We start from the raw sequence: 13594 nt of genomic DNA, 5'->3' as shown, positions 1-13594 counted from the left end.
TTTTTGAATGACATTATGATTGCCAATATTAGTATTGAAGTTACGAAATGCTCTAGATACTTAGAGAAGAGAAACATTCTTGTAATGGATTGTTCTGATACTCCATGGAATTGGGGGACTTGAGCTAACAGTATCTGGATACTTGGGGAGAGATAACCCAAGGAAGTACTGACTGGGTCATTCCCAGATGAGTTATGAAGATCTAAGAACAATACCTGTAGTAAGTGCTGTGTGTGTTCTTATGTCAGTAAATGTTTTAGAGTGCTTTCTCTGAGGCAGGCACTGTTACAGTGCTAGATTCAAAACAAAGTTCTTGTCTGACGTACTTGAAATTCTGGAGGAGACTAGTAATAAACAAATACCCAAATATATATTAGTCAGCTGGCAATAAATTCTGCATAGACAATAAAGCAGAGGAAGAGACTTCTGGGCAGTGGAGAGCTTGGTCTTGTATTTAGGGTGATCAGTGAACTCTCCTCTGAAGAAGCCTAATTGGAGCCAGACAGCTGGAGGTGACGGAGTGAGCCACACTAGGATCTGAGGGCTAGGAAGGATCTGAGAAAGTGTGTTCCAGCCAGAGGGAACAGCAAGTGCAAAGGTCCTGGGGTGGAGTGTGCCTGGCCTGTGGGAGGAGCCGGAGCAGAGGAAGGAGCGGATGGGAGAAGATGAGGAAGCAGGGACCAAATCACAGGGAGCTTTGACTTCTGAATGAAATGTTTTATTCAAGTTAATTGCTTATTTATTTTCAAAACTTTTAAAAGTATAGAAAATACTGTAATGAACCAACATGTTCTTATCATCCAGCTTTAATATCTTTAACCCGTGGCCAGTCTGGTGTCATCTGAGCCACCACCAATTCCTCAACTCCGCCTGCCCAAATTATTTTGAAGCAAATCTCAGATCTCACATCATTTTCTCCGTCAGTATTTCAGAATGTAATTCTAAAACATAAAGTTCTCATTAATCTTTGTGATGCTCAAATTGTCCCACCTGTGGCCAGTAGGAATCCCTTTAGGTCGGCTCCTGTGCCCTTTTGAGACTGTTCCGTGGTCTTTGATAGCTTCCTTTGTTTCAGGCATGGGACATCCCAGGCTCAGTTTAGACGTTTCTTACCCCAGACTTGGAGTCAGTCATTTCTCTAAGGATCCCTGGTTCCTTGTGGTGGGAAATGGCATTACTATTTGGAGACTGAGTCTGGATAGCAGGGATGGTTATTGCTGCAGTGTTGCCATTGCTTCTAGGAATTTTCAGTGGAGGGAGGTAAGCAATGTTCATTTTTCAGAAAGGAAACAGTTTCTGTTATAAAAGGATTGTGTTGGCTGCTGTGTTGAAGGTGTTGTGGCGGGCAGGAGGGGAAGCAGAGAGCAGCTGGAGGCTGTACGGTGAGCAGGTGAGGGTGGAGGGCCCAGGCCCGGGTGGCAGTGGTGGGGGTAGAAATATCTGGATAGTTTGGATTTTTTTTTAGAGAGAGTTATCAGAATTTATTAATGGATTCGATTTGGGGTGTGAAATAAAAAGAGAAGTCAAGGGTGGCACCAGGGCTTTGGCTGGAGTTATCATTTATAGAGGTGGAGGAAACTGTAGGAAATGCTCCTTCCTAGAGAGGAGGGGAAGAATGTGGTGCTTAGTTTTAGACGCATTAACTTTGAGATACCTATTAGAAATCTAAGTTGAGTCTCTGTATAGAGTCCGGAGTTCAGGGGAGACATCCAGGCTAGAGACGGATACTTCGGTCATCATATCAGTGGCATTTAGAAGCCATGGACTGGATGAGCCTGGAAAATTCATTCATAGAGGTAGAGGGAGCCAAAAGATAAGTACAGATGCTTGTAGGCAGTACTGAGAGAAGGCTCACTTCCAGATGATTCTCTTGTCTCAGTGAGATAGGAAGCGCAGTCAGCAGTTGAGGGTGGAAAAGTAGAAGGAGATACTGGAGTTTGACAAGAGAAGAGAAAAGGGAAGAAGAATCTCTGGGCAGCACTGAAGACCCACTTGGCATTAGTGGTCATGATTTTAAATGCTGGTGGGAGAGTAGAGGCATGATTGGTAGAAGTGGGAAAGTATGAATTCAGGACATTTTAACTTCCAGGGGATAGTGGTGTCTCCAGGTAGAAATGTCCCCTGGGTAGCTGAAGTGACACATAGGGTGGAAGTCTTTGTAGGCATCAGTCAGAACCGCCCCTCCCAAGAGACCCTTCATGAGGGTTGGAAACCCACCATCCTGTGCCAGGGCCAGGGCTTGCTGAGCTGGATTTCAGTCCGCACCTCTTCTTTCCTCCTCAGCCAGGCACCAGCACGGACAGAGTGCTTGGCCGCATGTGGGCAATGTGATCATAGGGGATCCAGTTCTCTGTTTTGTAGCACTTGATCTAGACATGTGAGATGAGACAGTTGGGCCTGTCCCCCTTCACAGCAGAATTGGAAAATCAGACTGGGTGTTCGGGTTATGGAGGTGGGAAGTCATGGAATGACTAGATTTGTTTTTATACTCACAGAATCTAAGCTGGTTCTTTAGAAAACCTCTTATTAGTTGAATAATGAATGAGTATAATTGCCTTGGGTATTGGAAATTTAAGCTAACATTTTCCTTTTTTTGAAAACAAACAGGTTTAAACATTTTAGATTTGGATATGTTTCTCTCGGAAATTACCAAAAAAACATTTCTCCCAGGCTTATTTCGCAGTGGGCTAATAGAATGCATCAGGACCAGCACTAATCGTCTTTAATCTCTTCAGTGGAGGGGCAGGCGGAAGACAGCAAGAGAAATATTACTCCCCATTCCGGATTATTCCCTACTTGATTCACGTACATAGCTCTGCCCACCCAGAGCCGGAACCTTGCTGTCTCACGCTGGCTGAAAAGATTCACTCTGGTTACGAAGGTAAGCCAGGCAGTCTGCTTTCAGACACGTAGCAACGTCAGCAGCCAGGAGGGAACGTGGGAAAGCCTGTTTCCTGCAGTCGTGAACACAGAAGACTGCCTGAGTCTCCAGCTCAGCCCCTAAACTCTTTCGGCACTTTCAGCTGGTTTTTTCTGAAGCCTCTGTTTGCTGACCTTGACTTCTTGTGCCATCATCTCCTTCACGGACAGCATGGCCTGATGGTCTCAGCATAGGTCTTGTTGACAAGTACACAGTCTTCTAGTCCTTTCTCTGTTGGTGACCCGCTGTGTAGCCTTCTGTGAAATAAGAGCACTGAAGTTGTTTCACAGGCCACAAGAATGAGTTTATGTTTTTGAAGTATTTTAAAATTATCTGAGTAAAAAGTATATTTTATGTGTCCTATGAGCAGGACTACATTTCTAAGCTCATATATCAATACGCAGGGAGCTTCCATGTATTACTTGAAATTACCGTCAGTTCTGATGTGAGGTGACGTGGTTTCCTACAGATTACCGTCCTATGCAAAAATCGCACAATAAAAACCACAGGGCTTATGGGGAAAATGGGTTCAGGAGCATAATACTCAAAAACTTAATATCACATTAAAAATAAGACAAGAATCTAACAAAAATGATAACACAGTTTTACACATTAAATAATTAAAAACACAAACACTATAACATAGCTCGTAGCATGGGGTGAACTGGGCAGGCACATGTTTGAGGTGTGTGTTGTTCTGTATTCCTGAGTGATTCCATTCAGCTGGATGCTGTTCTGTGTGTTCACTTAGGGTTTCTTGCCAATGAAATGGTGCATAAGCAAATGGGTATTGGCATTATGTGCAAATTGTTCCCTAATATATCCGTCACTGCATTTTCAAAGCAAGTGTTAGAACAGAACTGACTACCAATTTTATTACACAAAGAACATCCATATAGTACTAAGTAACATTGCATTCTTTTGTTCGTTTAGTTATATACAACCACTAAATAGGACTGAACCTTTTAGTTACTCCAGTTTTAACGATTAGATCACTTGTGATGGGAAAACTAGCTTTGCGGTGTGTACGGACTTTCTCTGCTTAAAATTAACTTTAGTAGGCATCACATTTTGACCTAATTAAAATGTAGTTAGTAGTGAGAATTATCATTTAACTGTAGATTTGGCTGCTTGAGGGCTAGGCCCCTAAGGGAGATTTCTGCCATTTTTATGTAGAGATTTTGTTCCCTTTTTAATATGTTAAGTGGTTAGTTAAGTGGATGATTAATTAGATATTTGCCTTTAGATATGTCTGTTTTTTCATAGCTCCTAGAATCCCAGTGGATAAAAGAATTTTTACCACAACACACACCCCAGGGTGTGTTTTTCTTGAAGTAGATGAAAGGTAAGTACTTCTTTAAGCCTAAAAGAAATTTGTTTCTTAAAATAAAATATGAAAAAGCTTACATTATATTTGCATACTTAGACATTATATAACTGAAATCTACCCATTTGCCTATTTGTTTTTTGTTAGTTACATCGGAATTTGTGTTGTGTAAATATATTACGTGTTGTAAAGTAATTATGAGTAAACATTTTGATTTCACAACAGCATGCTTTAGGTAGGTCAAGAATTATTCCATTTTCTTAGCACTCGGGGAGGCCAAGGCAGGTGGATCGCTTGAGGTCAGGAGTTTGAAACCAGCCTGAGCATGAGCAAGACCCCATCTGTACTTAAAAAAAATAGAAAAATTACCCGGGAACTACTAAAAATAGAAAAAATTAGCCAGGCATGATGGTACTCACCTGTAGTCCCAGCTACTCAGGAGGCTGAGGCAGAAGGATTGCTTGTGCCTAGGAGTTTGAGGTTGCTGCGAGCTAGGCTGATGCCACAGCACTCTAGCAGAGGAGGACAATGAACCCAGTTTGCCAGGAATGTATATTAGTATTTGGGTGTGCTCCAAGTGAGACCAAGATTCCAGTCATCTAGCATTTATTCCAGTGTTATTTCCACTTGACAAGTCCTTCTGAAATCAGTTTATGATGAAATTTTGGTTAATCTGAAATGGGGGAGAAAATGGATAGGCTTTTTTTGGTGTAGAGATAATTTTTTTAATTTAAAGGATTGTTCTTTATTCAGAATTTATCTTTCCTACTTTTTTTGATGTTAAAGTAGTCTTTGTTACTTACAGGATAGTGGTAGTAGTTATTGCTTGTTGCTGTTTTTAAAATCTTTATTTGGAAAAAGTAAATACCAATATCACTACATCTATATCTCCCATTTTTTCCCCAAGTTTATTTTAAGATTGTACTTATTCATGAAATTTGAAAATCTCAGAACCAATGCACCATATGACACATAAGTATAAAGCAAAAATATCAAAAACTTGGGCACAGTTATAATAAGTATTAATTTTGATTTTTAAAAAATTTTAACATCTGAAAATGAGTTTATTTAATAATATTTACCTGGAAACCAAACAGTAATTGGTGATATACTTTGTATAATATAATCTGTATAAAGTGAGAAAATTTACCTGAAGATAATGCTGAAAATAGCTTCAGTCTATTGCATTAGAAAATATTTGTGGATTTCTACACATAAAAAATGTGTATGAAGTCAGTTTTTTCTAAGTCATCCTTGTCTTATTACAAGCTTCTTGTGAACTTTTATCCCGAAAATGTTTCTGTGTACTAGTTGTATATTTGTGACACCCTTTTAGGGGACATTGTTTTTATGTACTTTTAATTATGCTGTATGAATCTGTAACCTGCTTTATTCATTTAATATCATCAGCATCTTTCTGTGTTATGATGTGATTTTTGTAGACTTTTTAAATGGCAGCATAATGGAGGGCATCAGAATCCTCTGAGGAACTTGCTAGAAATACATATCCCTGCTCTTACCTCCGAGATTCTGTTTTAGTATATTTACCATGAGCCTGCAAATCTGATTTTTAGCAAGCTCCCTAGATGATTTTGGTGCAATATGTCAGATGACTGCATTTGTTAGGTTACGTAGCCATTTCCCCACAGAATAAGCACTTAGGTTGTTTGTTGCATGTATACTAATAAATGCTATTATGAACATCTTTTGCATAAAGTTTTTTCATATTCAGAATTAAGTAAAGAAGTATTTTTAAAAGCATATAAAGTATAAAAATTACTTGATGAGCGTAACATGCTGTGTTGTGCTTCTGTATCCCAGAGCGGTGCCTTTGCTGGGTTATCTACCTCAGGACCTGATCGGAACATCGATCTTAACATACTTGCACCCAGAAGATCGTTCTCTGATGGTTGCCATACACCAAAAAGGTAAGGACCTACTTCTTTATAAGGGGAAATTTTTTTCCATTGATTTGTTCTAATTTTTCTTTTCATTTCTCATTAGAGCCTATCCTTTAACCAGATAGACCATGTATTGAAACTGTTAGTACAATTGTTTTCTATTTAAACATAAGTTTCCAAATAAATAACTAAAACAGGACATTTCTAATCAATATCTGTGTTGAATAAATTCTGTTTTGGTCTTATTATTTTATATAGTCTTGAAGTATGCAGGCCATCCTCCCTTTGAACATTCTCCCATTAGATTTCGTACTCAAAATGGAGATTACATCATATTGGATTCCAGTTGGTCCAGCTTTGTGAACCCTTGGAGCCGGAAGGTTTCTTTCATCATTGGTCGGCATAAAGTTCGAACGTAAGTCAATCAGTTTTTGTATTTTTTAAAAAATCTCTTCTATCAAGTAATACTCCTTAGCTCATTGACTCCCCCATGAATCAATTGACACATGAACTAAATGAAGCACGGATTTTTTTTTTTTTTTTCCCCAGTGCTTTTGGTGGATGGTTTGGCAATGTGCACCAAGAGCCTTAAAAGAAATCATAATGTCAGACTTAAATTAACTTAAATGTCCATCATTAAGTAAACTCTAGAATATTTGTTTGATATATTATTTAATTGGTCAATAAAAATTTTTGCAGAGATAACATGGGAAAGTGTTTGACATATTAGATGTAAAAAGCAGCCTATAAAATTATTTATACCTATGATTATAATTATTTTTAAAACACACAAACACAAACTGTGAAATAGGGAAGAGAAAACTGAAAGGAAATAAAATGTGAATTTTGGATTTGTGTGTGTTAGTGTAGTGGAACTATGGATGAGGGTTTTTTCTTTTTTTGCTTTCTCTTTATTTTAAAGATCCCTTTATTGAGCATGTAAAACTTTTTATATCAGCCTTTTGCTTCAGATTCCATGTATTGTGTCTATTTTATTAAATCTTTATTTTTAAAAACTAGATTCTTTAATCCTTCTTGTCTAGTGTGCCTAACTCCAGCTCATTTGCTTGCTGTTAACCTGCCACCTAACAGAGTCATGTGAAACAGAACAACTTGGCCCACTACTGCTAGTAGCCTAAAATGCTCCTACTCCTACTCCCTTGACTTTTGGGTCCATTTTTAATTGACCTATAGGTCTTTCGACCTGGCCTTGAGGTTTCCCTTAACTCTTTAGTATGATGCTGAGACTGATACTAACTTTTTGTACAGCTTTGTATACGTAAGCATAAAACTGAGAACAGTAGCTCTACCATACCAATAAGACTTGCTTAATCACCTGTTACTAATAATATTATAGTAGAGATAATGCATATCCACAGTGAGAAAAAGTCTCAAGTTTGCTCTCACCTCTTTGTGCTCCAGGGTTTGGCCTCTGTACAGAGCAGGTCTAGAACCTTAATGGAAGAAATGGCCTCCTTGCCACCCTAACTCATGGGCTTGATCTGTGCTAGAAAACTAATTTAATAGTTAAAATGAGAAATATTACTGCTAAGTAATTGCTATTTGTGGTGATCAGAAAGGACTTTTTTCCTCCAGTGGGAAGCCTATTGGGAAGTGAAGATAAAATCAGATGGTTGCTTAGTGTGAATGTGGGAAGCCCCAGAGCAAGGAATTTCCTCTCGTGAGACATCCATGTGGGGCTGATGGACTGGTTTGCTCTCCCCGCCTCTGTCAGTGCTGGAGATGCGTCCTAGGTTTCCCAAGTCGTCTGTGCAGTTCCCTGATTAAATATAGATGAAGTTACCTGACATACCAGAGTGTTTTTAGTATTTTTAAAAATTACAACAATATTTACATCTCAAGAACAAAGATTAAGTCAGGGAAAGAACTTAAGGTTCAGTAGGTGTTACTATCTCTCATAAAACAATAATTATCCATTATATTTATGAAGTTAATTTGAATCCATTTATGCCCTCAATAAGTGTTTATAAGTTGCCTACTCTGTGTGAAGCATTGTGCTAAACCCTTAGGATGAGGTAATAAACGAATGCTCTCTTTACCGTCGTGGAACCGACATTGTAATGGGAGACACAGTCAGACCAGCGCTGTGGTGTATGCCGAGAGCTTTGGGAAGCGTGACGGTGGAAGTATGAAGGGGCTGGGAGAGCGTAGCAGGGAACCCTCACCCTGTCTCTTTGGGTTCTTCCCACCACTGTGGGCAGACAGGTCAGGACCTGCAGGTAATGTTACCTCCCATTTTACAGGTAAAATCCATACTCGGTGAAGTAGAGTGACGTTCCCAGGGATCGCTTAGGGGAGAAGTTGAAAGTGAAGACTGAAGCCAGGTTTTCTTTCTCACTCCCAGTTCCCTCGCGTAGGAAGCAGCATCATACATCAGAGCTTTTTTGACACTTGTTTGATGAAGACTGTCTGTCACCTGTGGATTAATCAGTTTTGAATTTATGTAATTAGTGATTAAATATACAATTTAGTTTTGTAAAAATTTTCACAACTAAGTATGTCTAAGTATCACAGTATAAAGCAATCTATTCTATTTCCGTTTCAGAATTTCATTCAAAAAACAAAATCCAAATATCTCTGAAAGATTTTCAAGCTCATAACATGCAGGATGTATTTATATTAGGAACCAGATGTACTTTTAGTCCCACACTGATTGTTCATTTGTTCTTTTAACAGATATTTAGTGGGTGCTCACTGTGGACCAGACAGACACTGTTCTAGGTACTAGAGTTACAGAAGTGAACAAAATAAACAAAAAACCTGACCTGTGGAGCTTACAGGGTGGTGGGAAACAGGGAGGGACAGACACCCCACAAAACAATTCCATAAAAGGCAAGTGTGTCAGATTGTAGCATAAGGCAGTGTATTCAGGTAGTTTGCCACTGATGCTGGCCCCTACCATGAGGTAAAGGTGAACGGGACAGCTGTTCCTCTGTGACGGGGAACATCATGATGAGTGTGTAGGCTCCACGTGGACTTGTTCCTCACTACTTTTATGGCACTCCCAACATCCTATGGTTTTTGTGTATATATAATAATTTCTGCCTTTGGAAAAATGTTTCTGTTTTTATGCAGCTGAGTTGCGTGACAAACTGTGAGAGTTGGCTGGCTGGCATAATGGAAAAAGGAAAGCACAGCTTTGCTGTCAGACATGTGGGTTCAGATCCTGACTCTGCTACTTCTTGCTTACGTGAACTTGGGCATGTTCCTCAGACTCTAATCCTCTGACTGTCCATGTCAGGGCTCATTCGTACTTGCGAGGGCTGTTGTGAGGACTCACTTACCCTTTCCAGCTAGGCGACCGGGGCAAGGATTTTAATCGATGAGGGCCATAATGCTTGTAAAGCACTTGGAATTGTAAGCGTTTTGAAAATGTTAGTTTTTCTCATTGTACATTGTGAAAACTAGTGCAGGACCTGTCACATAGAAGGTCCTAAATAAATGTCAGCTTCTTCTCTGTGATCCTCTTTGTTAGCCTGTCATTTACTGTCTTCAGGGAATAGATTTAAAGTGCTCTAGAATTTGAGTATAAATAAGATTAAAGGTATTGTAACAGCCACAATTTCACCACTAGGGTGGGTCACAGAATCATCTTTTTTAGATAGCTTAAGGTGATCAGATCCATGAAACATTAAATGTTATTTGGCAAATTTTAGGTCTTAAAATTCTCACAGTAGGTTACTCAGTTAATGTCAAATTTTGAAGCCAGTGATTGTCATAGATATTTTAGTAACTAGGTAGGTTACCTGTCACTAATTTTAGATTTATACATATGTATTACTGAAGTAATTGCAGGAAATCAGTGCTATAGAGAAACTTAAGAAGCCTGTTAATCTCATTTATTTCTTAGCATTTTTCTATACTTGCAGGAATAGAATTTTAACTTAATATTTTCTGTATTTATAGTCACAGATGCTTTGTAAAAGCATAGATTTATTCTTTGAATATTAAAAATCACTTTAGACTTCATTGCAAATGAATTTTAAGTTGTTTGACTCAATCTTTCACTTGGCATTTTGTAGGAGTCCACTAAATGAAGATGTTTTTGCTACCAGAATAAAAAAGATGAACAGTAATGACAAAGACATAACAGAATTACAACAACAAATTCACAAACTTCTCTTACAGGTAAAGTGAGATTTTAAAAAAGCAAATACAAAATTCCCATAATCGTGTTTGGACATTCAATCTTAGTAAAGTCACTTCACAAAAATAAACTGTAAGGAGATGGAAATCCTTACCATCTACATTTCTGAAATTTTTGTCTTTCTCTTTTTGTTTTTAAATTAAGTTTTGTTAATTTTTTGTCCATTATTCTGTGTTAAATACTCAGAACATTTTTGTGAGAACTCATTTGAAGAGAGCAAACCGAGTCACAGTAAGCAATAGGACAGAAAAGTTGCTGCTATGTGAGAGGGTTCTTTTTGCATTCCAGATGCCACCAGTGTGCTCAGCCTGTGGGTTTTGGCATCTATATTTTTTAAAACAATTTCAATTTTGAAGGTGGGAGGAGAGGGATGGTAGGTCTCAGTTTCTCTAGCTATTATAAGGTAGGAGTAGGAAAAATTACCTGTTGAAAAGAAATACCAAAGATGGTTTCTACTAGAGATTTAGTCAATGAGTTTGTAGTAAATAAAACTCACATAGAATAACTGTTCTCTGTGGTTTTCAAAAGGTCTCCTATAAAATCTCTAGGGTGCATGAAGCATCTATCAAGTTCTTGGAAAAAAGTGTGGTATATATGTAATTTGTTCTCTTCTAAACTTGGTGTAAAGAGCTAGAGTTTAACTATACTATGGCTTTTTAAAAATTTGTCTCAGAAATACCTACCCAGACTAGAAAACAAGTGTTTGCCCTTGGGAATTACTGAAATGACAGAGGAATGCCCTTCACGACAGCATGAGGGTTAAAAGCATTAACCTATACACATTTAATTTAGGATTTCAGAAATTTTGCTCTTAATTTTCAGATGATTCTAGATCAGCTCTGAGGTAGGTAGTGCCGTCATTTAGATAGCCAGTAACCATGGACTTGGTCCTGTCTGTCCTCTCAGCCGGTTCACGTGAGCGCTTCCAGCGGCTACGGCAGCCTGGGGAGCAGCGGCTCGCAGGAGCAGCTGGTCAGCGCGGCGTCCTCCAGTGAGGCCAGCGGGCACTGCGCGGGGGAGACGCGGAAGGAGCCGGTGAGTGGCGTGTGCTGTGCGCTGTGCTCTTGTGCAGGCGTCACGTTCTCTGCAGCGTGTGCGTTCTGCATGTGGCGACGTCTTAGTGTATGTTCGTGACTTAAAGCCCTCATCTGATAAGGGACATTGTAATCCATTCTGGGTGGAGAGCTGGCTGTAAAAAGAAAGTTTGTTGGTATCTGTGTACCTTGGCACAGTGGGAAACTGAATTAAAGTGATTACTGTGCTTTTAGTCATTATGTCTCCGGAGAACCAGAAATTAAGTTTATTTTGCTTATGTATCTTTCAATGCACATTTTTATGATTTTTGAAACATTTTTATCATTCCTTTTCCTAAGATGACCTTGCAGCAGGTCTATGCCAGTGTAAACAAAATTAAGAATCTGGGTCAGCAGCTGTACATTGAGTCCATGACCGGATCATCAGTCAAGCCAGTGACGAGGACACACACAGAACTGCTTGGTGGTGGTGAGTCAGCAGGGCAGCCCCAAGGATCTCCTCCCACGGGCTGTCGTCTCCCACGGGCTGTCATCTTCTGCCTAGACGTCATATATATGAGCCATGAGCATGAAGTCATGAGCTTGTGTTGCTGCTCTCCATGTTCCTTTATTTGCCCAGATAACAGTAGTAATGATGATAATAACGGCCACAGCAAGTGCTGTTCTGAAAGCCATATGCTGTTAGAATGTAGTTCCAGTATGCTTTCACTGGAGACTTAACCTTTCTGAAAATATCAGCAAATTCATAGATTTCCCCCCTTATATGAGCTATCTATAAACCAAAAGAGTTAATTTTAGAATGCATTTCAAATAATAAAGCATATTATAATCCTTTTCTGTCATTTCAAATGGATGGAGGAGAATATTTTATGACCTAAATTGAATGAAAAACTTTGGCCTTTTTCTTGATAGATGTTTACTTTTCTCAAATACTAGGTAAAGAGCACTCCAGAAGAATTGGATCAGTCCTATTAATTGGCATCATTTTGAAAAGTTAACCTAACTACGTTATATAGCATAGGAAAGTTCTGTAATATAGAGATCAAATTAGATTGACATTTTAATTTCCTGTTCTAACTTCCTCTTCATTTTTCTCCCTCAATGTTAAGATGGTTTTCAAAGTTGTGATGGATTTTGGATACCTAAATGTTATTAATTATGTCTGTCATTTTGAAATGTAGGCATTTTATATAGTAGGGGTGAAATTTCCTGTCTAAGGTCAATAATAGCTATATTTTTCAGTACTTGACATGATTTACACCACAAAAAATCAAACTGCTGTTCCCGTAGGTGATGTCACTGGGACCCTGTCTTAGTTTGTGCTGCTATAACAAAACACCTGAGACTGGATAATTTATAAACAACAGAAACTTATTTCTCACAGTTCTCGAGGCTGGGAAGTCTAAGATCAGGGTGCTGATGTCTGGTGAGGGCCAGGTCTCTTGCTTCCAAGATGGTGCCTTGAACGTCGCATCCTCAGTGGGGTGGGGGAGTGAACTCTGTGTCCTCACGTGACAGAAGGGATGGAAAGGCAAAAATGGGACTTAGCTAGTTCCTTCCAGCCCTTTTATAAGGTCGACAATCATGAGCTCATGACATAATCACTTCCTAAAGGCCCTGTTAATGCTGTCTCATTGGTGTTTAAGTTCTGACATGAATTTTGGAGGAACACATATGTTCAAACTGCAGCAGAGCCCATAGGACTCTGTCCACATGTAGCAAATACTTTCCTTTAGTTTTTTCTTTTTGCCTTGATAGGAAGCTAAGCATTCCATTTGTTTCTTCTGCTATTACATGTAAGGGCACAAGGGAGGAATAATGGCTTTTTTTTTTTTTTTGTCCCTTGACACCACCAGATTTCCTCTCTGCAGAAGAATTTATCTTAAATACCATTTTTGCTATATATCGTTATTCTGTGTCCTGACAGAGAACAGTTTTGGGGAGGTCTTAAAGCTAAAATTTCTAAATGTTTTCTTCATTGTCTGGTACAGTCAGTCCTACTCACAGCTGTCCTAAGCTGGGATCTCATGCTGGTATCACAGTTTGTCATTCTGACCTCTATTTCATCTCAGAATAGCTTCCTTTCTCACTTCCTGCATTATTCCCATCATCTACAGTTTATCTGCTAATACCATTGGTACTGTTTCTTGAAGGCTATTCAAGTCGACAGCAATATTCCATCATTCACAGTTTTGTAAAATTTAAGCTACAGGTAACTCTGCTTACATAGCTACTTTAGAAACT

At 39.0% G+C, this 13594-nt stretch overlaps 1 protein-coding gene across 3 annotated transcripts in view; it reads left to right on the top strand.

Annotated features, from left to right (window-relative positions):
• The window catches only part of PER3 (period circadian regulator 3), a 54900-nt gene that overhangs the window by 7688 nt on the left and 33618 nt on the right, over window positions 1-13594 (top strand). For all 3 annotated transcript variants that reach the window (XR_006733950.1, XM_045546238.1, XM_045546237.1), the window contains exons 6-12: window positions 2736-2881; window positions 4187-4265; window positions 6069-6175; window positions 6407-6563; window positions 10192-10297; window positions 11223-11351; window positions 11690-11819. Coding sequence is in view for 2 of the 3 variants with exons in the window: in XM_045546238.1 (XP_045402194.1) it covers window positions 2736-2881; window positions 4187-4265; window positions 6069-6175; window positions 6407-6563; window positions 10192-10297; window positions 11223-11351; window positions 11690-11819 (854 nt within the window). In the remaining variant the exon portion in view is untranslated. The remainder of the gene's footprint in view (window positions 1-2735; window positions 2882-4186; window positions 4266-6068; window positions 6176-6406; window positions 6564-10191; window positions 10298-11222; window positions 11352-11689; window positions 11820-13594) is intronic.

This window comes from Lemur catta, chromosome 3 (assembly GCF_020740605.2).
Source record: "Lemur catta isolate mLemCat1 chromosome 3, mLemCat1.pri, whole genome shotgun sequence".
In the NCBI taxonomy this organism is placed as follows: Eukaryota; Metazoa; Chordata; class Mammalia; order Primates; family Lemuridae; genus Lemur; species Lemur catta.
The sequence above is the reverse complement of the archived record's forward strand: the minus strand, read 5'-3'. Positions and strand labels throughout refer to the sequence as shown.